The sequence below is a fragment of the Macaca fascicularis genome, chromosome 15 (assembly GCF_037993035.2).
Source record: "Macaca fascicularis isolate 582-1 chromosome 15, T2T-MFA8v1.1".
In the NCBI taxonomy this organism is placed as follows: domain Eukaryota; kingdom Metazoa; phylum Chordata; class Mammalia; order Primates; family Cercopithecidae; genus Macaca; species Macaca fascicularis.
Genome location: NC_088389.1, coordinates 94,393,819 through 94,417,295, shown reverse-complemented (window position 1 = coordinate 94,417,295; position 23,477 = coordinate 94,393,819). Strand labels below are relative to the sequence as shown.

General features: G+C 36.0%; 2 protein-coding genes and 1 long non-coding RNA gene across 6 annotated transcripts in view; 1 reads left to right on the top strand and 2 right to left on the bottom strand.

The window, feature by feature from the left end:
• Positions 1 to 17,191, top strand: part of CDC37L1 (cell division cycle 37 like 1, HSP90 cochaperone) — a 28,377-nt gene extending 11,186 nt beyond the window's left edge. Inside the window, exons 4-7 of one of the 2 annotated variants that reach the window (XM_045373211.3) lie at positions 6,923 to 7,038; positions 7,597 to 7,719; positions 11,716 to 11,880; positions 15,528 to 17,191. In XM_045373211.3, the coding sequence (XP_045229146.1) occupies positions 6,923 to 7,038; positions 7,597 to 7,719; positions 11,716 to 11,880; positions 15,528 to 15,629 (506 nt within the window). In that variant the 3' untranslated portion in view covers positions 15,630 to 17,191. Of the gene's footprint in view, positions 1 to 6,922; positions 7,039 to 7,596; positions 7,720 to 11,715; positions 11,881 to 13,747; positions 13,810 to 15,527 lie in introns of those variants that run through there. The other variant, XM_065530597.2, reaches the window with a different exon arrangement.
• On the bottom strand, positions 2,514 to 5,354 carry LOC141408664 (uncharacterized). Its single transcript, XR_012424735.1, has 2 exons — positions 5,299 to 5,354; positions 2,514 to 2,684 (listed from the first exon to the last, which is right to left on the bottom strand). It is a non-coding gene; the product is annotated as an uncharacterized lncRNA (long non-coding RNA).
• A 3,509-nt stretch (positions 17,192 to 20,700) lies between the features above and the next one.
• AK3 (adenylate kinase 3) overlaps positions 20,701 to 23,477 on the bottom strand; it is a 31,134-nt gene continuing 28,357 nt past the window's right edge. For all 3 annotated transcript variants that reach the window (XM_045373213.3, XM_045373215.3, XM_045373214.3), the window contains one exon: positions 20,701 to 22,629. In XM_045373213.3, coding sequence (XP_045229148.1) covers positions 22,509 to 22,629 — 121 coding nt within the window. In that variant the 3' untranslated portion in view covers positions 20,701 to 22,508. The remainder of the gene's footprint in view (positions 22,630 to 23,477) is intronic.

The window sequence follows — 23,477 nt, the reverse complement described above, 5'->3', positions numbered from 1 at the left end:
GGTGTTTTCACCCAGCTGGCACTCTGAAAGTTGGTTGCTTTGAAGCCACGAGAAACCTAGTAAATGAGAAACAGTTCTTTCACTTTTGCTGTAAGCTGACTGCCTTGTTCAGAAGCAATTTTGTGTAGGAAAATATCCAAATATCACAAAGTGTTGTAACCCATCTGGTGCTATGTATCTTCAGCGTTTTATAAAACCTGCTTCTGGGTAGTGATGTTCGTTATGAGAACAGTGAATTTCATGAACCCTACAGTCTGCATTTCTTTTGCTGTAAAATGAGTTTCTGGGTCAAAAAATAATGTGGTATGGTGAATAATTCATTTAGTAAGACTACAGATGTATTACTGATTAGAAGCATGGCAAGGAGGGAGGGCACTTCCACATCTAAAGTGGGCTGGTTCAAGTGAGAATTACCAGTCCCTCTGAGATGAAGTGGGGCCAAGGTAATCAACCTGCTACTTGATGGCTGGCTCATCTCTGCAGTGCATTGTGCCATAGTGAGATTTTGATGTTTTTTGCTACTGGCAAATTAGGTGTTCAGTGGCTAAACTGGATTAGGATACTAGAACATCCTTGATGGGGAAAGTCTACACTGTCAAATCTATGCATAATCACAAACCTGTGCCACCGTGACCCCTGAATTTATGAAACTGTTGTGCAAATAATGAGATAGTTGAGGAAAAAAACTGACTTAACATCCACAGGTGATTAATAAGCAATCATTTTGCCATTATGTGTTATGAACTTCCAATATACTATCTTGTAATAAATACCAGAACCTTGCTGTATTCACACCCAACCAGACCAATAGCCATTCCCGGAGTCACATTGTGCCTGTTTTTTACTGGAAATGCATATTGACTCTAACTTCAGAGGAGATATATTACTTGCCACAGCATGTTGGATCCCCAGGAATGTTACTAAGGTAGTAGGCTCCCAAAATTTTCACGTGTTTTATTTCCCACTCTGGAAATCTTAATAAGGGACCTGGAATACCTGCAATTTCTGCTTTACCAAGTTCCATCAGTGGAGAGTGGACCAACTTGTAGTCATGGGGAATAAGATAATAAAAATCCCTGTGGACTGAATTATGGCACTGAATTGATAGAAGTGTGAGACAAGACAGTGAAAATTTGTGGCTGTACCTGCTTGATGGAAGATTTCTGATGTATGCTTATTGTGATGAAAGAAGAAAGCTTACCAAAATGATGACTATATTGGTATACTCTTTTATTTTGGTTTTTTGTTGTTGTTTAACTTTTGTTTTAAGTTCAGGGGTACATGTGCAGGATGTGCAGGCTTGTTACATAGGTAAACGTGTGTCTTGGGGATTTGTTGTACAGATTATTTCATCATCCAGGTATTAAGCCTAGTATCCAGTAGTTATTTTTCCTGATCCTCCCACCCTCCGCCCTTCGGTAAGCTGCAGTGTGCGTTGTTTTCCTGTATGTGTGCATGTATTCTCGTCATTTAGCTCCCACATAGGTGAGAACATGTGGTATTTGGTTTTCTGTTCCTATGTGAGTTTGCTTAGGATAATGGCTTCTGGTATACTCTTTTAAACACATCTGCAATAGGAGATGTAATTAAAGCTTCCAGTTGGAGGCTTTCTGGACTTGGATTGCATTCCAGACCCTTGGATGACATCGGCCTGGTGTGTGTGGGGGCTGTGTAGGGCTATAGGGCCTTCCCACCAGTGCTTCTCTGTGGTCTTATTTGTGCTTATATTCTTCAGAGTTTTTCCTAGCTTTTCCCTTATACAATTTATTGACTACCTTTCTTGTGCTGCTTTTACCCTTACAATTAGGTAGAATTTACCACCTAATAGTAAATGGTACAGTATATCATGGAATAGTATAAAGCATTAAAATCTGATTTTTTCCTCTACATTTGTATTTAGTTTATTAATTTAGGTAATTCACATTTTATAAATATAAAATATTAATTTAGAAACAAAGCCTTTTATCTCTTACATTTTACAACCGTTACATTCAAACCGTTATATGCATGTTTGACATCACTGGCTTTATGATCATCAGAGCTGCTTTTTGAGTCATCTAATTTTCAGAGCACATCATCTTCAGTTTTAGCCAAAGTTAGCTGTGATTCAGCTTTTTTTAATCTGTGTAGGATGTTGTCACTGGAAATTTTACCAAGAGCTATAAACATTTGCGCAAATACTATGATAGGATTTTTTTCATTTGTACTGATTATGAGTATTTACAACCTCTTCAATGTAATTGTTTATTGCTTTTAAAAAAATCAATATCTTATTTTTGAAAAACATTTGATATAAAGCATTCTTACATATGAAGTGAAATGAATAGAAAATGCATATGATTTTAATTTTTTTTTTTTTTTTTTGAGAGGAAATCTCGCTCTTGTCCCCCGGGCTGGAGTGCAGTGGTGTGATCTCTGTTCACTGCAGCCTCCGCCTCCCGTGTTCAAGCAATTCTTCTGCCTCAGCCTCCCGAGTAGCTGGGATTACAGGCACCTGCCACCACGCTGGCTAATTTTTGTATTTTTAGTAGAGTTGGGGTTTCACCATTTTGGCCAGGCTGGTCTTGAACTCCTGACCTCAGATGATCCGCCTGCCTTGGCCTCTCAAAGTGCTGGGATTACAGGTGTGAGCCACCACGCCAGGCCTTAATTTTGTTTTTTTAAAAAGTCATTCAAAAATATGCCTGGAAGGAAATACATCAAAATGTTAACAATAATGTCTTTTTTTTTTTTTTTTTTTTTTTTTTTTTGAGGCAGAGTCTCGCTCTGTCACCCAGGCTGGAGTGCAGTGGCGCGATCTCGGCTCACTGCAAGCTCCGCCTCCCGGGTTCCCGCCATTCTCCTGCCTCAGCCTCCCGAGTAGCTGGGACTACAGGCGCCGCCACCACGCCCGGCTAATTTTTTTGTATTTTTAGTGGAGACGGGGTTTCATTGTGTTAGCCAGGATGGTCTCGATCTCCTGACCTCGTGATCCGCCCGTCTCGGCCTCCCAAAGTGCTGGGATTACAGGCTTGAGCCACCGCGCCCGGCCAACAATAATGTCTTGTGGTAGAATTACAGATAACTTTTATTTTCTGGATTTTAAAAATTCTTCACGATAAACTAACTTTATTTTTATAATGCGAAAAAAAATTTTCAAAGAGTTTATCCTAAGAATTCAAAATGGCTTAATGTTAGAAAACTCATTAATGTGATTCACCATATTAACTGATCATAGTAGTATAACCACAGGACTTGGTGATCAATTTGATGTGGGAGAAATGGAAATGTCAGAGGAATTTCTAGAACGCTTGATTTGGTAACATGGAGCCTAGGAAGCACTGTAGGATGGCAGAGAGACAAGTATAGGTTTGGTTTCAAGTAAGATGGATTTATGTGCAGGCATATCGGTAGAAATGCATATGGTGGTAGATGATTGGAAATATAGGAGATCTGGAGTTTAGGAATATGGGAAATGATCATACAGCTTTCCTCAAGTAATTCACAAACTAGCTGGGAGATTTTTAGTACACATGGAAATTAAAATGAATTAGTGCAGTTTGTTAAAATGTATCGTTCTAAGTCTGGTATGGTGGTCATGCCTGTAATCCCAGCACTTTGAGAAACAGACTGGAGGATCACTTGAGCCCAGGGGTTCAAGACCAGCCTGGGCAACACAGTGAAACCTCATCTCTACAAAAAAAAAAAAAATTAGTTGAGTGTGGTGGCTTATACCTGTAGTCTCAGCTACTGCAGAGGCTGAGGTGGGAGGATCTCTTGAGCCCGGGAGGTTAGGCTGCAATGAGTTGTGATTGCACCAGTGTACTCCAGCCTAGGCAATAGAGGAATACCCTGTCTCTCAAGATAAACAAATAAATAAATTAATAATAATAATTCTATAAGTATAATGAAAGAGGAAACGGAAATCAGTAATAAGGACATGTGTATTTCAGGACCATTTTAGGAATCAGATGGCATATGAAGGTTGATGATGGATTGAGATTTAGATGTTCACTAGGGAAATACATAGGTTAAAGCATATGATTAAAATATCTAAACTTGTCAAAATGAGGTTTTCCAAGCATTCAGATAAATTGTTTGGCTAGTTTAAAATGACTGTATTATCCTTAACCAAAGGATTAGCTAAATAAACATTTTTAATGGGTGTTTATTATTTATCGAGTATTTACTATGTCTCAGGCCCTGTTCTAAGGGCTTTATATGAATTAATAGCATTTAATTGTCACAAAAATCCTGAGTTAGGTACTGTTTTCAGCCCTATTTTACAGCTGAGGAAATGGAGGCCTATAAAGGGACTTGCCCACAATAGTAAAATGGTGAGGCCAATATTTGAACCTGGGCCATTTAGCTCTAGTCTGTGTTCTCAGCCACCATCTTTTAAGTTGTTACTCTCCATTTGTATACAAGTTTGTTTACAAATTCCAAAATAATGTCAGTAATTTGAGGTATATGCTGTTCCACTGAGTTGTTGATTCTCTTTATGTGTTTATTTTTTGAGACAGAGTCTTTTTCTGTCACCAGGCTGGATTACAGTTACAAGATCATAGCTACTTCAGCCTCAATTTCCTAGGCTGAAGCAATCCTCCTGCCCCAGCCTCCCAAGCAGCTGGGACTACAGGTGTACTAGGCCACGCCTGGCTAATTATCTTTTTGTGTAGAGATAAGGTCTCATTTTGTTGCCTAGACTGACATAAAACTCCTGTGCTCAGGTGATTCTCCTGCCTCAGCCTGCCAAAGCACTGGGATTACAGGTGTGAGCTACTGCACCCCACCTGTCTTTGTTTTGTTCATAAAATTCCACACTGTTTCCACAAAGGTCTGTATCAACTACCTGTAACTGAACTTATCAATTTCATACTAATTCAATGTGCATTTTTGAAATCAAGTGATAGTATTTCTCAGATTTAAAAAAAATGTATTTTCAATGTCAAGTGTTAATTTGTCTCAGGTATTAAATAGGTAGTTAAAAAATACTAACATTTGACCGGAAGTGGTGGCTCACGCCTGTAATCTCAGCACTTTGGGAGACTGAGGCGGGTGGATCATGAGGTTAGGGGTTTGAGACCAGCCTGACCAACATGGTGAAACCTTGTCTCTACTAAAAGTACAAAAATTAACTGGGTGTGGTAGCACACACCTGTAATCTCAGCTTCTCAGGAGGCTGAGGCAGGAGAATCGCTTGAACCTGGGAGGCAGAGGTTGCAGTGAGCTGAGATCGTGTCACTGCACTCTAGCCTGGGCAACAGAGTGAGACCCTGTCTCAACAAAAAGAAAAAACAAATTAACATTTAGTGATACCTTTCCCCATGGCTCCAAGTGTCAGGAACCCTTTCATGTTATCCTTCCTGCAAAATAAATCAGAATGGATAAGGCTTTTGTTATTTCAGTGAATCACAATGCTGCCATGAAGAAGTAAACAAGAGGAGCAATGCTTTATCGTGGATGGTAGATAGAGTTGAAAATATTACCTCTCCAGAAGTGTAAGAAAGCTAAGGCAAAACTGCTTCATAGGATTTACTTTATGGGTTCAAGTGTAAGAAATAAGGATTGTGCTTTCTTTAAATCTGAGTCCCAGGAATCATTAGACTTTTTTAAAAGGTAGGGTTTTGCTCTGTCACCCAGGCTGAAGTGCAGTGGTGAGGTCATAGCTCACTGCAGCCTCCAACATCTGGGCTCAAGTTGTCCTCTCACCTCAGCCTCCCAAATAGTGGGGATTACACCATGCCTGGCAATATTCTTTATACTTTAAAAAGTAGTTTTAAGTAACTTCCATAATCATTCTGTTTCTCAGAACTTCAAGTGACCTAATCATTATATGCAAAGCATTGGGGAAATAACTTTATAAAGCTTAGAATACTCTATGAGAAAATGCTACAGTCTTTATCCTTTTTTTTTTTTTAAGTCCTTTTAAGAGATGGGGTCTCACTGTATTGCCCAAGCTGGAGCACAGTGGTTCCATCATACCTTCTGCAGCCTCCAGCTCCTAGGCTCCCAAGTGATCCTGCCCCCTCAGCCTCCCAAGTAGCTGGGACTGCAGATGCACACTGCCATGCCCAGCTAATTTTTAAACTTTTTCTGTAGAGACAGGGTCTTACTATGTTGCTGAGGTTGGCCTGCAACTCCTGGACTCCACCATTCCTCTGGCCTCAGACTCCAAAAGTGCTGAGATTACAAGCATGTGCCACCATGTCCGGCTTACCTCCTTTGAGACAGAGTCTCTCGCTCTGTCGCCCAGGCTGGAGTGCAGTGGTGCAATCTCGACTCGCTGCAACCTCCGCTTCCTGGTTTTAAGCAATCCTTGTGCCTCAGCCTTCCAAGTAACTGGATTATAGGCGCCTGCCACCATGCCCAGCTAATTTTTCTGTTTTTAGTAGAGACAACATTAAAAAGTCAACACTTTGCTGGTTCCGTGATTTCTTGGTGGTATTGACTTTGACCAAATTTCCTACTAATTTAGATAAAAGTGTAGATATAACTTAAATAGTATTTGGATTTCTTTGACATCTTGAAACAAAATGACAACCATTTTCAAATACGCTTAACTAATTTTTAAAAGACTTTGTTTATAAAAGACATCATGAGTAAATGGCTTACATAACTAACTCTCAATTTGCCCAAGACTGCGGGCATTCGTGGATGCAGGACTTTTTAATAGTGAACTCTGGCCTGATTAATTATCTGAAATAAAACTTTCTGTGAATTTTAGGAGCTTTTTCCAGTCTACTAAGTATTGCTTTAAAGAGTATTGTCCCTCACTTGCTCTTTTACCATAGTCTGTTGCTCTGGTAATATGAATTGTCTTTAAAGAGAATCATTTTAAAATACTATTAAGAGATTAATGAATTAAGAATTGTTGGTATTTCTTCCCTTATAGGAAGAAGGAAAATATTTAACACTTATGGTTCAATTCTTTTTTTTACAGGTATGTTGAGTCGATGGGATGATAGTCAGAGATTTTTGTCTGACCATCCATACCTTGTATGTGAAGAAACTGCTAAATATCTTATTTTATGGTGTTTTCACCTAGAAGCTGAGAAGGTATTATTATGTGAACCTTGAGTTTCTGGGAACCTTAGTGGAAATCTGATTTCATACTTTATTGATGTTTTGTTTTGTTTTCTTTTCTACATTAAGTCCTTTAAAAGAAAGCAGGAAGGTCATTAGATGAAATTACCATTTTTTTCTTTCAGATCTCCTTGAGTTTAATGTGGGATTTTGTTGTTGTTGTTGTTGTTTCAGTTAGCATACAGAAACTTTTCCACTATGCTTTCTCTCCCACTCCACCCCCATCTCTCTTATTTTCATATTGCTATAATCCTTTTCAAACTAATTTGAAAGTCGTATTTTAAAAATCCAGACAGTAATCATGGTATTAAATCAAGTTCAGAGCATGGTCTTCCTTTAGTTATTCTGGTCCACATACAAATAATAATAATAATAATAAACTAAGATATACTCTTTATATGTTTGTAAAGTATTTGACTTATAACTAAAGAGAGTAAAATCAGAAATATTCTAAAAATGCAAAATTTGAATCAGTATGCCAATTAAATATATTTATATATTTGTTTCTCATATCATTTAAATCTTTTTCAGAAAGGGGCTTTAATGGAACAAATAGCACATCAAGCTGTTGTAATGCAGTTTATTATGGAAATGGCCAAAAACTGTAATGTGGATCCAAGAGGGTGTTTTCGTTTATTTTTCCAGAAAGCCAAAGTAAGTAATTATTTGATATGATAAATGGGAAGATTTGGTCCCAGCTGAGACCTCTTTGTTCTATTCATATCAATAGAAGGCATCCAAGCAGGATGCCACAGGCTAAATTCTGTAGATTTTCTTGTGAAAAGAAAATTTATATTGCTAATTTCTTGCTAATTTAAACTTAAAAGAGCTATATAAGAGGCTGTACTACAGCATGTATATGAAATTGAGACCCATTTAAATGAATGTGTATATTCAGGAAACTTGTGTTCTGTCATTAATTCATTCAGTAAATGTTGAGTGCCTAATGCAAAGCACAGCTGTTTCAGATGCTCAGGATGCATTATTGAGCAAAATAGATACAGGATTCTTCATGTGTAGAACTCAGCAGTTTAATGAGAAATCAGACTTTTATAAAGAAAAAATAGGAAGCAACCTAAAAATTCAGCAATTAAGGGAATAGTTAAAAATACCCATGGTACATAGAATATTATGTACCCTTTAAAATTATATTTATGGAACATTTGTAGTGAGCTGAAGACATGCTTATGCTATAAATTCACAGGAAGCAGTACATATTAGATGATGTTGGCCATGTTGAGGAAAAATAGATGTCTAGAAAGATTAAGTACCCTTTCACACTCACAAGATTTGCAGTAATTTAAAAGCTGCCCAAGAAGTAGAGCAATGAGGATTTGCATTCACTGCTAGTGGAAGTATAAATTGGAACAACCACTTTACAAAATTTCCTAGTAAAGTTGAACAAGTGCCTGCCTTAACATCCAGAAATTCTCCTAGGTATATACACCCTAGAGAGTAGATTCTCAAGGTGTGGTCCAAGAACCCCGAGGGGCTTCATGACCTTTTCAGGAGGTTCTCTGTCCAAGCTATTTTCATAATAATATCAAGATGTTATTTTTAATTTTCATTTTCATTCTCTCAGTAGTGTATAATAGAGATTAATGCGGAAGTACAAATATGAGAATCTAGCCATCTTCTGTAAAGCCAGACATTAGATTTAGAAAAATTGAAGGAAAAAGAAAAAGCAGCTCTCTTCTCACTAAATTTTTTTGTTTTGGAAAACAATTTTTTTAAAAATTAAAATGTTATTAATGGTAGTGTAATGAGTTTGTCATTGTTATTTTTAGTTAATGTTTTTAAAATTCCTCAGTTTTCATTTCTAACAGTAAATACTGACAGCTATAACTTACATAAACAGAAGCTCTTTAGGGTCCTCAGTAATTTTCAAGACGTAAAGAGAACTGCTGCTCTAGAGAAACTCTTACACATATGTACTAGATTGCCGTAATGGTTATAGTAGATTGTTCATAATAGCAAAAACCTGGGAACAATGAATAAATTGTGGTATAGGTTGAGTATTCCTAATCCAAAATCCAAAATGCTCCAAAATCCGAAACTTTTTGAGCATTGACATGACACTCAAAGGAAATACTCACAGATTTTGTGTTTTCAATTTAGAGATGTTCAGCTGGTAGATATAATGCAGATATTCCCAGATCTGAAAAAATTCACAATCTGAAAAACTTCTGGTGCCAAGCATTTCAGATATGCAACCTGTATATTCATTCGGTAAAATACTAGCCAACATCAGCATGGATGGAAAACAAGAGAGTGAATCAAACAAACCACAGAGTGATGTATCTGTTTAGATAGATATTAAATGGATATATCTAGTATCAACGTTCTTATTTTGTATTTTTTTATAAAGTATTTTTTTAATAACAGGCAGAACTAAATAATATATTGTTGAAGGATGCATATATAAGCAGTAAAACTAAAGTAAAGGAATGATTAAGAAGACAAAAGTTACAATAATGATAACCTCAGGGAGGGAGGGGAAATGCTCTTGGGAACTGGTTTCTAGGATACTAGTAATGATCTATTTCCTAATTTCTACGGGCACATAGTGGGGGTGTTGCTGAATAAACTGTGTGTATGTCTTTTACATGCTTTTCTGCACATAGGATATATTTGAACATACACAATTAGAAGTTAAAAGGAAATATACCAAAAGTTTAACTTTGGTTATACTTGTGTGGTGGAATTATAAATAATTTCCATTTTCTTTTTCATGTACTACAATGAACATTTCCTTTTATAAACATAAAATTATTATTTGTATATTAAAAAAAAACTGTCAGTGTGGCAGTAGTCCTAACTTAAATACCCTAAACTCTTCTGAAATGCAACCGAAACACGAAGTTTTCCTGAAACAGTTGAACTTTAATAGCAAATACTTGACTTGGTATTTTAGCTAGGCTGCTTCTGGTGACTAGTCTAAACTTTTGTTTGTTTTTAGAGACAAGGTCCTGCTCTGTCACTCAGGCTAGAGTGCAGTGGTGCAATCATTGCTCACTGCAGCCTTGAACGCCTGGGCTCAAGCAGTCCTCCTGCCTCAGATTCCCAGGTAGCTGGGACTACAGGCACATGCCACCATCCCCAGCTAATTTTTTGTAGAGACATGGTCTCACTGTATTGCCCAGGCTGGTCTCGAATTTCTGGGCTCAAGCTGTCCTCCTGCCTTAACCTTCCAAAATGTACAGGCATGAGCCACCACACTTCGTCTCTTCTGAATTTTTACTTGACACTTAGGAGTAGTTAAAAACGTAATTTCCTTTTCATCTTACATTAATGGATGTGTTTAAACTAGTGTTTAATAAAATAATGGAACATGGCCAAATCATATATATTGTTTGACATTTACTTTAACAAAGTAAAACTGAAAGGCACTGGTCTTCAATCTTAACATTGTATTCTTAATAATACTTTTTTTAAAATTATGAAATAATCACTTTCATGGTATGCTTACTTTGTTCCAGGGACTATTCTAAGCACTTTACATGGATTAACTCATTAAATTCATATAATATTTTATGAGGATTACTATTGCTATCTTATGGGTGAAGAAATTGGCATAAAGAAATTAAGCAAGTGGCCTACACATTACTTAATAATACAAAATCTGTCATCACTGTATCTAAATCCCTAAACCTTAAGCATGCAGTGAGGCCAGCAATTGTGCCTCTCAATTTTCAGAAAGAATACTTTTGGATATGACATACTCTGTGTCCACACAAGTTCTTATAAAGCGAGGTGCTAAAATGTAATTAAGGAAGTTCTTCCTAAATTTACAAGAAGATAGGATGGCAGCACAGAACATTCTCTGTGTTATTTCAATAGATGCTGATGCTGATAAGTAATCCACAGGTTTTAACCTGATTACACAACCTAAAATCCATTTGACAAGATCTCTCCTGCTACTTGAACTTAAAGCCTGCATTCTATTGGTAGGATAAATCTCTGTATCATTTCTCTATATTCAGAAGAAACATAAACAGAGGCAGCTGCCAATAGAGAGTTGCCTAAGAGTTCCACTCCCTCGACCTAAGTTATCATACTTTTTCTTTCTCTAATATTGAAAAGAAGGTACTTGCTTAACTAGAACAAGAAGATAGTTCCATAATGATGTTGACTGTTGAATTCTATTTGGTTTTCATAGCTCTTACAAGTAGGGAATATAGAGTTAGAAAATTACTAGGAACAGGTAATAGTGCACCTTCATTAATTGTTGGAGGATTAAAAGGTTTTAAGAATATCCCTTGATTGTTTGGTAGTGGGAGGAAGACAGAATGAATTTGACAGATTAAATGAGGACTATTTTGGATCCTGTTAAGGAGCCAGATAAATCAAGGAAAATACAGAGAAAACCTTCTTTTCTTTTAGTTGTGTGCGTATGTATAGGGAGGGTTTTTTTTTTTATTAGCTTATTTTGCTGAAGCAGAAGGAAATGGAGCAAACCAATTATTAATGTTCCTATAAATCAGGTAGTTTTCACAAATGTGACAGGGATCATGGTGGTTTCTGTATTTAGACTATTCACCTTGTCATTACTTCCTCCACTTCAAACCTGTTATATGCTTTCTGGAATTTACTATGTCTAGAAATCTTGAAGAACACAGTCTTTGTTTTTTGTTTGTTTGTTTTTTCTAGGCAGAGGAAGAAGGTTATTTTGAAGCATTCAAAAATGAACTTGAAGCTTTCAAGTCAAGAGTAAGACTTTATTCTCAATCACAAAGTTTTCATCCTATGACACTTCAGAATCATGTTCCCCATTCTGGTGTTGGATCTATAGGTTTATTAGAATCCTTACCACAGGTAAGTTGGAAAAGTAAATATTTATTTTATAAGCATATTAGTTCACATAATTTTTGTTATTTTGCCAAACTTTTTTTTTTTTAATGTGTGTTACTATTTTACATATTCCTGCCTCAGAAGATAACTGTTGAATCTTACTTCATGCCATGTTTTGGTACCGAATCTCACCTCTTAAGTATTTAGAGATACCAGATTTCCTCTCCTTTTAATGTAGTAATGACTAGTTATACCTAACCATTCTTAAGAACAAATCTTAGCTATTGATCCTCTCAGTCATAAACTCTTCAAGATGGCTCCCTCAGGAACTTCCTTAAAACATCTCATCCTGAGTTAGAACTATGCCATTTTGATGTTTTTTAGATGAATTAGCTTCAAAGTGGACATGCAAGTGGAACCAGTGTGATCTGTTGCTTAAGTTTATTTAGTGTTTTCTTGTTAAATGTTGGTATTGTCTACAAGATGTAACATTTTTAGAACACACTAATGTAGCTGATAATATTGTATCTGGTAATATTGGCCAACTGTTTGAGCCTCTTCGAAGTCTTCAGTGGTTTGATCAAGGTAAAACCATGTCATATAGGCAGCAAGAAAAAATTTACATCAAAAAGGAGAAGTGATCAGACCACTGGTCTTCCTGATGCTAGTTAGGATTACAAGTTTAAGTTATTAGATAATTCCTACCCATTTGATTTTACTAGTAGCACTTTAATAGAGCCCAGTCATCTCTCATTTCCAGGCTCCAAGATTTTAAGACCAGCTTTAGCCAGTTTAATCTGTTGCCTACATTGTGAGAAGGAAAGTCTTATGCAAAAGACAATGCAAGGAGAGTCCTATATTTAGTTTTAAACCTCATAAAGTGCTAAAAATTGAGATTTTCAATGACTCGACCTTATGTCACTGTAATTTCACCATTCCAATTACATGTATGTCCTTTAAGGAAAGCGATTGATCATATTTACCCCAGTCAAAAATATTATTCTCAGGAGTCTCTGAGCCTACTCTGGCTCTAGAGGCTGCCTGGAAAAAAAAAGTCTCAAGGATGGAAATAAATGTTTGATTTTTAAATAATTACTAATGTTCCCCCTTAGTTAGACATGTAAGAAATATTCCCTCTACAAATTTCCTACAGATTATCTCTTAATTTTATTTAAATTCATTATGATTTTTCTCTTCAGTTCCTAAGAAATAGCCCATAGGGAAGTAGTTTTTCCAGGGGAATTCTGGGACCAAGTCACTGTGAAATCCAATATATAAACCTCCTGAAATTAAAATGTCACGTAATGCATGGGAAGGAAAAAAAGAGACTTTGGAAGGGTGTAACTGATTCTAAACATAAGAGGGAAAGGTACACATTATAGTATCTTAGCCTTTGTTATCAAGAAGTTTCCTCTGGTTTGAGAGAAGTAAGTCCTTGTTACATATATTAGATAGCAACTGATATCAGGTGCTAGGCATCCCTTATAGTCATGGGGGGACTAGAATTATACAATTCTGACACTTTTGTATTGCTGATATTATCAGGGTTATTCAGATTTAATTAAGCTGGGCTAGTCTCCTCATGGTGGGAGACCAGTTCCTTATGGTAAGCAATTTGAGCATACTGGTGTAGTCCTTCTGAAGGATACAAGGGCTGGATAAAATTTCAGTTAGATGCTTGCTACATGTGCAGAAAGGATTATCAACTAATTGAGGGAAATAAAATGAGAGGACACTTGAGGGACCAAATCATCAGTTTAGAGGTTTGGAAGAAAAATCTTACCATAATAACATCTCATTTTTATATCAGTTTATAGGTTGCAAAGCACTTTCACACATATTATTTAATCTTCTCAAATACCCTGTGATTCATTTTCATTCATTTTTATAGATGAGTAAACTGAAATTCATAGAACTTAAGTAACTTGCCTGAAGTCAACACAATAAGTGATGAATCTAATATTCTACTTTTGGATTTCTGTTATACTTCACTGCTTATTCACCTGTACCACAGACTGTTGAGTCATATGTGTTGAGAATGTTACTAGATGAAAATATGGGACAGTCAATGAAATTTAAGTATAGGTTAGGTTGGGTATACCGATTCCTTCTATTTTTTTAAAGTCTCTGTATGATAGTATCTTACAGTTCTTAGGAAGATGGGTGGATGAGTTTTGGAGAATCTCCTCAGCCAATTCTGTTATTTAAAATTGTGTCATGGAAAACTGGAGCCCAGTCTTAATAGAGTAATTGTAAGCTCTCTTCCAGAGAATTAGGTTTGGATTGTCAGAAAAAGGACTTAAAGCTGTTTTTTAGGAGAATGAGACAATGTAGCAAGAATATTGGTCATTTTTGATAAAGCTTAAGTGTGGGTAACCATTTAGCTTTTAATTTCTTTTTTTAAATAATTGACAGCAATTGTTTGAAATAAGCCAAATACCATTCATTATCCTTAGTTTTGAGAGGTCTAATCCAAGGCCTTTTGGATATAGATATAATAACAGTTACTTTAGGTTTATCCTATAGGCTAGCTTTTAATTTTACTAAATTGTGAATTTTGTTCTCCTTGAGGCTTGCTTTACTAAATAGAGGCAGGATTAAAACTGAGGCCCAGTGTGAATATCCCATCTCGGTTGTGTCTGCTATTTCCTTCATAAAGACCTGATTGGGAATAATCCAAACTCCAGCTAGCTTTTTGACTTTTAGAATAAAGGAATCTCACAAAGTGTACTTTCTTAGGAGGATCTTTAGAAAACCCTGCCTCCCAACCTCTTATTGGATGGTGAGGTTTAAGACATCTATCCTGTTTGACTATTGTCCTCGTTGGTGTTTATTAAATAAAATAAATACAAGTAAAACTAGTAATACAAGTGGTAAAAGTCTTAAGTAACTAGCAGACATTCGGAACAATTGAGTAGACAAAATTGAATTGGGGAAGAATTTTCTAAAGTTCTGGATCTTAAGGGCTATACCCTTATTCATGGTGCTTTAACAAATAATGGTTTTATTTTTGCATTTATTGAGTAAGATTTTATGTTTTCTATTCCCAGTTTTTGTTTTTTTTTTTAAATTGACATAACATTTATGAGTGATGCTTGTTTAAAAAATCCCGTGGTTTTATTCTGTTTAAAAAATAAGGATGTAAATACCTCTCAAAAGCATACAGATTTCTCACTGCGTTTGTTTTAACCTTTGTGAAACCATAGTAGACCCTGAAGATATCCACAATTTTTACCCAGCAAATATTTTTCTTCATTCAAATGATTTGCAGTTTTTGTATTTACTGTTATAATTAGATGGTAATCTTAAAAATGCATCGCTGACTTCAAACCATATTTAAATTATCAGTAGCTGTGTATATATAATCACATGGAAGTTGTAGCCTTGCCTTGTATGATTAAATGGAGAAGAAAGGTGGTATTTGTTAACATTTCTGTTTTTCACATGTATCATTCTTTTATCACATCTCATAGGTGATAGCATCCTATTTTTTTCTTTATTTTCTTGGAATTCAGCCCAAGTCTCTTTCCAAAGTCCATCTTCTTTCCTATTGCTCTACTACACTGCAGAGAAATAGGACTGTGAAACTGAATATATATGTATGTGCTGTCATAAAACTGGTTATAATGCGTTTTTTTCTCCCCCCCAATCTACCTTTTCTTTTTCCCCAGAATCCAGATTATCTTCAGTATTCTATCAATACAGCTCTCTGCAGCTTAAACTCAGTGGTACATAAAGAAGATGATGAACCCAAAATGATGGACACTGTATAATTTGGTTAAGACTGCTGAGGTCAAGTGCTATTTTGTTACAAGAAAGGAAGAACTTGGCTATTTTCTTGACACTTTTATGGGTGCTGCACTTTATTTTTGTTTGGTTTTTGATGGGAGGGAAAGAGTACTGAAATGTTTTGTAAACTTTTTTTTAATGTGCTGCTAGGTTTTTTGTTTTGTTTTGTTCTGAAGAGAGGAGTGGTACCATATGTTGCAGGAAGTCAAACTGGACTTTTTGTGGCTACTAAATTTGCCTTTAATCTTATTGTTCTCAATTTTGGAATCAAGTATGAAAATCTGCACAAATGCAATGTTTACAAGAACTGGTTGATTCTGGGAGGCATCTGCTACAGTCTCTTTTTATATGGATATGTACATGTCCTATTCTACAAAAATGATTAAAGATAAAAACGTACTTGTATCCCACTGCTAATTTAGCTGTCAAATCTGGTATTTCATCACATTAAAAGCAATAAATCAGTAGTTGGTAATCTACTTTACTAAGTAAGTTGGGGGGTACAATTTTTAAAAGTCTTAACTCTTAAATACTTGACTTTCGGCACCATCAGTTAAATCCTTGACTATAATACAAATTTGATGTAGACATTACATTTACCCTCAAATGATTCTCAAAACTATATTCCTTAGAATTTGATTTTACCCTGCTGACTTTAAGAGTTATAGTAATATCAAAAGTGATGAGCTAATATAGATTTTCTCTTTAAATAAGAATAACTTCAAGCTCACTCTTTCTTAACATAGTCTGGGATCTCTCAGGGAGTAAGTTTTAAAAGAATACTAATGACTCGTAAGAACAAACAGGAATAATAATCTGATTTTTAAATTTGTGGTTATTGTTTCACTCATGTAGCCTTTTTAATTTTTTTTGTTTTTGGTTTGGTTTTTGATGTAGCCTTTTAAAAAAGGACTCTTAAAAATGATGTTTTTTTTTTTTTTAAAGAGAAATCTTGTAGTGCTAACTGCCTTGAGCTGCCAATTACCTGTTTCTGAGAATTTGGTGACCCTTATTGGTAATGACGGCATTTACAACATTTGGCATTTCCCGTTTTTCAGCTCAGTTACCATAGAATGCTTCCAAGCTTTACTATTTCCTCGGTAAGTCATTTCAATTATGCCAGGATATTTGACGATTTAGTTTATGTAGAATTAGGTAACAAAGCTAATTATGCTATCCTTATTATTGAAGGATTAATCTTATGACTTAGACATGAGCTTTGGTTATATTTGGGTGTAGTCTTTGGCTAAGTACCCATTAAGACTAATAGCAAACACTTGGAAGGTGGCTAACTGGGACTGGGAATACATGTCTCAACTTGAGAAACCAAATAGTGCTAAGGGACTCAGGGTGATCAGACCTGTGACCTTGGCCTCATTTGTATTTTGTTTTAACTGAGGTGATCAGACACTTAGTACCCTAGAAATGGACTGGAATTATTGAATCTTCTTCTGTAACATCACAATCTTCCTGGTTTTCAGAATAAAAGTCTTTTTGTGCTTTTGATATAAATATATACTCTATAATAAAATGTTTGACTAATTTACATAGTAGTGTTTGTCAGCCTGTACTTTTTTTTTTTAACCCATGACCTAGTCATAGACATTTTTTTCTTTTTGTTCTGTTCTGAAGCAAGCTCTTATTTTTCCCTTTCTACCAAATTGAGAGAATGGGCAGACACAGGAGCCATATTCCCAGTTTCACAGAAATGTTACTTGAATTATTATTTTCCCTTCTTTCCCAGGATTTGCCTGTAAGCATTCAAATGGTTTTGAATTTCATTTTGCCTTCTTTAAGTTAGAGGTATTTAATGACTGAAGACTGGCGGGAAAGAAAGTATCAACAAACTGAGTAAACTATTCTTGAGGGGTTTTGTTTCTAAAACGGGAATTACTGAAAAGACGTTCTTTGAAACTTGTTTTATATATTTTTACTTGCAAAAGAAAATACTGTGTTTTGAGTATGTAAGTGTGATTTGGTTTGTTTTGGGAACCATTGACTGATGCCATAATTTGCACTTAAAGACCATACATAGTTACCCGTACTTTAGTACTAGAAACAGTAAATTGACATCCTTGAACTAAATCCTATCAAATGAAATGTCCTTTTTTTGGTTTCTTAAGAAATAAAGAGTATACTAAGCAAAGGGATAATTTATATTTCAGGTTGGACAATTTACCCTAAACAAATTAAACCATGGAAAGTGCAAACACATGAATGAAACTTTTTTTTTACATCAAAATATCATCAAAGATTCTTGTTTCATTTGATAAAATTAATATTTGAATAAAAAATTTTTTTAATCAAATAGCTGTCCATTTATTCTCTGTTAACTCTGTCATTTTTTCAGTGGTAGTGAAGATAATACTGACTTGAAATTATTACTCTTAAGTAGATGGGTAACATTCTCTTCCAAGTATACCATTAAGTGGACTCTTTCAAATTTTGCCTAATGAGCTCACAATCTCTTATAACTTTTCTTTAGGAAAACCAGGTCCTCCTCTTCTTTCAGACTGGCATATCATATTACCCTTTTAAAAATGAATGAACGTCCGGGCGCGGTAGTTCACACCTGTAATCTCAGCACTTTTGGGAGGCAGAGGTGGCAGGTCATGAGGTCAGGAGATCGAGACCATCCTGGCCAACATGGTGAAATGCCGTCTCTACCAAAAATACAAAAATTAGCTGGGCATGGTGGCACGTGGCTGTAGTCCCAGTTACTTGGGAGGCTGAGGCAGGAGAATTGCTTGAACCTCGGGAGGCAAAGGTTGCAGTGAGCCAAGATGGCGCCACTGCACTCCAGCCTGGCAACAGAGTGAAACTCCTAAAAAATGAATGAACATGCTGCCCAAAGAACATGAATCTGTTTTAGTAAGTGGATTTTCTTACAGGATGAAAAAAGTTGATTGTAGGTTTAGGCAAGGTGATCCTGAAGTTAACCTTGGGGTATTTTCAGAGGAGAACAAAATCAGTTTACTTTTCTAAGTCAGTCATGTATTTCAGTTCTTAAATTGGTGTGGGACAGAACCGAGGTACTTGTCTGGGTTGAGGTTAGGCTTTCCATTTCAATTTTGCCACTATAGCAAACATACTTTTAACAAAACCCTTAAATCCACCCATTTCTCATCTGTAATGGACATGGACATGTATATACAATTGCATAACTCTGAGAAGTTGATTTATCTGAAAATTATTTGCTTACTGTGTGAGCCAAGGGGGGTCAGGGGAGGGGGACACAAGGGTGAATATAAGTTCATTCTCGATTGTTTACCATCTAATATGAAGTGAAACCAGTCTCATAAGCTTTGAAGAATTAGACTTGTTTGATCTTCTCCAAATATAGAAAATGATTTTTAAAATTCCCACATCTTTCACATAGTTAACAGCATAATTCTTCATGTTATTTACACATCAGACATTTAACTTGGAATCCTTTAGAAAAAGATGACACAGTGCTGGACTGATTGACACTTTGGCGTGACAGTTTATTCAGTGCTATATATGGAAAAACTCAGTGTTTATATCATTTAGTGAGCTAAAAACAAAAAGCAGGAGGGGGAAAAGGGCTCTACAAAGCATATTGGCTTTTACCAGAAGCTTTAAGCACAGCTACACTATTTTAACTGTTTAAAATTTTTTTAACCGTAACTTTCAAGATGAAAATCTTTAACTGCAAAGATAGGAAAGATATTTCTACAATTTATCAGGGTCTGAAGTTTTTTGTTTGTTTGTTTGTTTTTTTTGGTCAATGAGAAGACTTAACATATTCTAAAATATAAATTCTTGCTGTTGGTTGCAAGTATAGCAATTTAACATAATTTGAGATCTATAATTACAATGATTTGTTGTTAGTATAGGGCAGTTTTGTCACAAGTTATGAGGATCCAAAGTATCTTGCTAGAATGCCATAATATATAGCTGGGGGGAAAATAGCCACAGGGTGAGGTTTAGAAATTTGAGCCAGTATTTAAACTATTTCAAATGGAACTGACAAATTTCTGGATGGTGTTAACAACTGCCAGTTTGCATTTCCCACGGTACACTCTGCTTACAAAAGGTATAGCAAAATAACTTTTACTCTATAAAATAAGTGGGTTGAGGTGCTGTTCTCACTGGCTTTTTTTTTTTTTTTTTTTTTGAGACGGAGTCTCCCTCTGTAGCCCAGGCTGGAGTGCAGTGGCATCTCGGCTCACTGCAACCTCCACTTCCTGGGTTCACGCCATTCTCCTGCCTCAGCCTCCCGAGTAGCTGGGATTACAGGTGCCTGTCATCATGCCCGGCGAATTTTTTTTTTTTTCTGTATTTTTAGTAGAAATGGGGTTTCACTGTGTTGGCCAGGATGGTCTCAATCTCCTGACCTTATGATCCACTCGCCTTGGCCTCTGAAAGTGCTGGGATTACAGGTGTGAGCCACCGCGCCCAGCCTCTCACTGGCTTTTAACAAAAATATAATAGTTTCTCCTAGCCATGGCATTCAGCTCCATACATGTATTTCCATGTAGTACATAAATCTTAATGATAGTCATTACAGAATTATTTTTTTGGGTGGGAGCAGTGACTTACACCTGTAATCCCAGCACTTGGGAAGCTGAATCGGGAAGATTGTTTGAGGCCAGGAGACGAGCCTGGGCAACATATCGAGACACCATCTCTACAAAACATAAAATTAGCCAGGCATGGTGGTGCACGCCTGTAGTTTCAGCTACTTGGGAAGCTGAGGTAGAAGAATCGCTTGAGCCCAGGAGTTCAAGGTTACAGTGACCCAATTATGCCACTGCACTCCAGTCTGTGCAATGGAGTGAGGCCCTGTCTAAAAAAAATAAAGAAAAAGTTGTATTACAGTCATATTCATTCCTAAAGTAATGAATGTACGTGCAAACTTTGGGCTGTTTTGGGGGTGGGGAGGGAATGGTCACAGGAAATAGTCTTAATTCTCATAGTCATGTTCTTCCACTCCTCACTTTGATTTCCAGATCCCCTAAGGGTATTATGAAGGCAGGCACGGCTACCATAGCAGGAGATGAAGTATTGCATAAACCGAAACCAGCCTATGGACTGTTTTAAGATCATTTATTAGAACAGTCATTCGGAAGCCATTGAGACATCAGGCAGCAGAAAGGAAGGTGGGATGGAGCAGGCCCTGCAAAGGACCACAACAGCCACAGTTACGACATTTCATTTTATTCTGATAAAGACTGATGTATGCCGATAACCTAGTGATAATCCATAAGTTTGGTATTTCACAACAGTTTTTAGAAAGCACCTAAGATTAACATTCAAATAAGGCATTATAGAAAGTTTTATAAAGAATGAAGTGTTTACTATAATTCTTTTAAAAAACCTTGGTTCATCTTGAAAGATTGATGAATTTTTTAAATATCAGAAGAAAAGGGAAATAAAAAATTTCCCCCAAAATACATAAGAACCACTTACTGGCACTTGTATTTTAAGTACCTGGGGAAAAAATGGAACGGATTTTTAAAGGCAGTAACAGCTTGTAAGAGGACTTGTTTCATTTGACTTGGCATCAAGTAAAGTAAGAGTAAATATGCCATGGAAGACATAATCAAATTTTTCTTCCACCTCTCATATTTCCCCACTTCTACCAGACCACACAGTACATCAGCAACCATCCTTCAGATTCCAATTTTTAAATGGCTGCTCAGATGACGCCAATAGAGTTCTTTCTCCTTAAAATATGGTGGCAGTGAATGCTAACAGGTACAGATTTATTTGATCAGGAACAAAGAACTCCTTCAGGAAACTCACTTACTTTCCTGGTCCTTGTTAACCTATCATGTAAATTCTTTTTATTGGTACACTTGTTTACTAATTATGATTGATTGCTATTTATGCCAAGGGAGCATTTCCCAGGCATGCCTCATCTATTCACTAACGACAAAGTATGCTTACTTTATTTACATAGTGCCACAGGTTTTCTCTTTTTTCTTTTCTTTCTTTTTTTTTGGCGGGGGAGATGGTACTATAACTTGTTATTTATCAGGGCAGATCATACATTTGGATCAAAAAGAAAAACCAGCAAGTAGATCCTAAAACACATTTCTTAACCTGAGTCACATCTGAAAACATAGACTTGAATTACATTTTGTTGAAAATTCATTCAACTTTGGTGCTTGTAAAAGCACTTATGTCAATTTCTGACATAAATCATAACCCTCAGTACATATGTATTTTCAAAGGAAACAAGTCATCTTAAAGTAATATTTTTCTATATGCTAATTGATACATTTTTATAGCAAATTGAAAATTCTGAGTAAACTAAAAGTATGCTTAACAAAATAAATACAGCATATATGGTTAACATATACATTTCTTAGTGTAAAGGCAGCAGTGAATTTGTGTCTCACAATAAATCTGTAAATCCAGTTGCTTTCTTTCTGAAATTTTATATAGTGTCTCACCATGTTCCACAATGCTAGAAATGTCTTTTTTGGCATCAATCTATGCAAAAATTTCTGACTATATATTTTCTCCAAATGACATGTAACTTTTTTTAAACTTTTCCAGAAAAATATGGAAACTTTATCAACCACTTGTTAACTGAACAAAAAGACTACTACCAAATGCTCTTTCAATTTTGCTCTAACAGATGTTTGAAAAGTTCAGACATCGCTGATGTTTTTGAGGATAACTGCATAAAACACCAGATGACTTCAAAGGATGAATCTTAGTATCCGACTCATTTGGCACATCCTTAGTATCCAGAATAAAATCAATAGAAATAAAAGTAATATAATTTTCAAAGAATTCATACATACTGGAAGTCTTAGGAAAAGCAGCTTCTAAATGGAAGGACTAGGAGGTTTGCCCATCTTACTATTAATAGTTACACACATTTCTCCTCATGGAGTAACTGAAGCTTTCTGGCTTGTTTGTGGAACTTTAGTTTGTAGGAAAGCATACACATAGGGCCAAATCTTATTAGTTTCTGTTCCGGAGAATGTTTCCAACACTCCTTTTTTCCTAAAGATGAAACAAAAAACAAACAAACACAGGTCTGAGTCTTCCTAATAAGCTCTTTCAAAGCTTTTCTGTAAACGATGATAATGTAGATTTAGGAGTCTTGGTAAGTATGGGTTTGTGTAATCAGGAGACAAAGGCACTTGGCCAGGCATTGGAAAATTTAGATTTTAGTTTCAGTTGTGCTCTCTGGCTTACATAAATGGGTGCTTAAAAAAATAACAGCACCTATCATTTATTTTATTTATTGAGCATGCACTGTGTGTCAAAGGCTGTGCTACATGCTTTACATATAATTGTTTAATCCTTTCCAAAGCTCAAATTTTCTTATTTTACTGTTAAAAACATCTCTTTGTAATGTAACTTAGCCCAAATCACCAAGTTGGTAGTACATTTCCAAACAGAACCTGTTAAGATACCAGAACACCCGTCAGCTTTTTTTTTCTACTTAACTCCTTTGCAAAAGCTGCTTTCTAATACTTGAGTATCTTTCCTTTTTGCCTAGGCCAACGTTTATTTTTTCGTCTACTCCACTCTTCTGAATTTTAACAGAAAGGGGAATAAAAGGTGTTGGTTTTACTGGGTTTCCTATTGACTGTCTTCATTTCTCCACAGGCAGATTTGTCTAGCTTGTCACTAGACCAGCAGCCAAAGTCTATTTTATTTACTCCAGTTTCCTGTGGATAATATGGTGAGGAGTGAGAATCAGAATCCTGGGGTTGCTTTTCAAGCCACACAGATTCCCTCCAGAGATTCTGGCATTCCTCTTGCTAACACCCCTTGTCTAGCCCATGTGTACACCTACACATATACACACTGGTTTAAAGGCTGCAAAAGGGCAACCTAAGAAC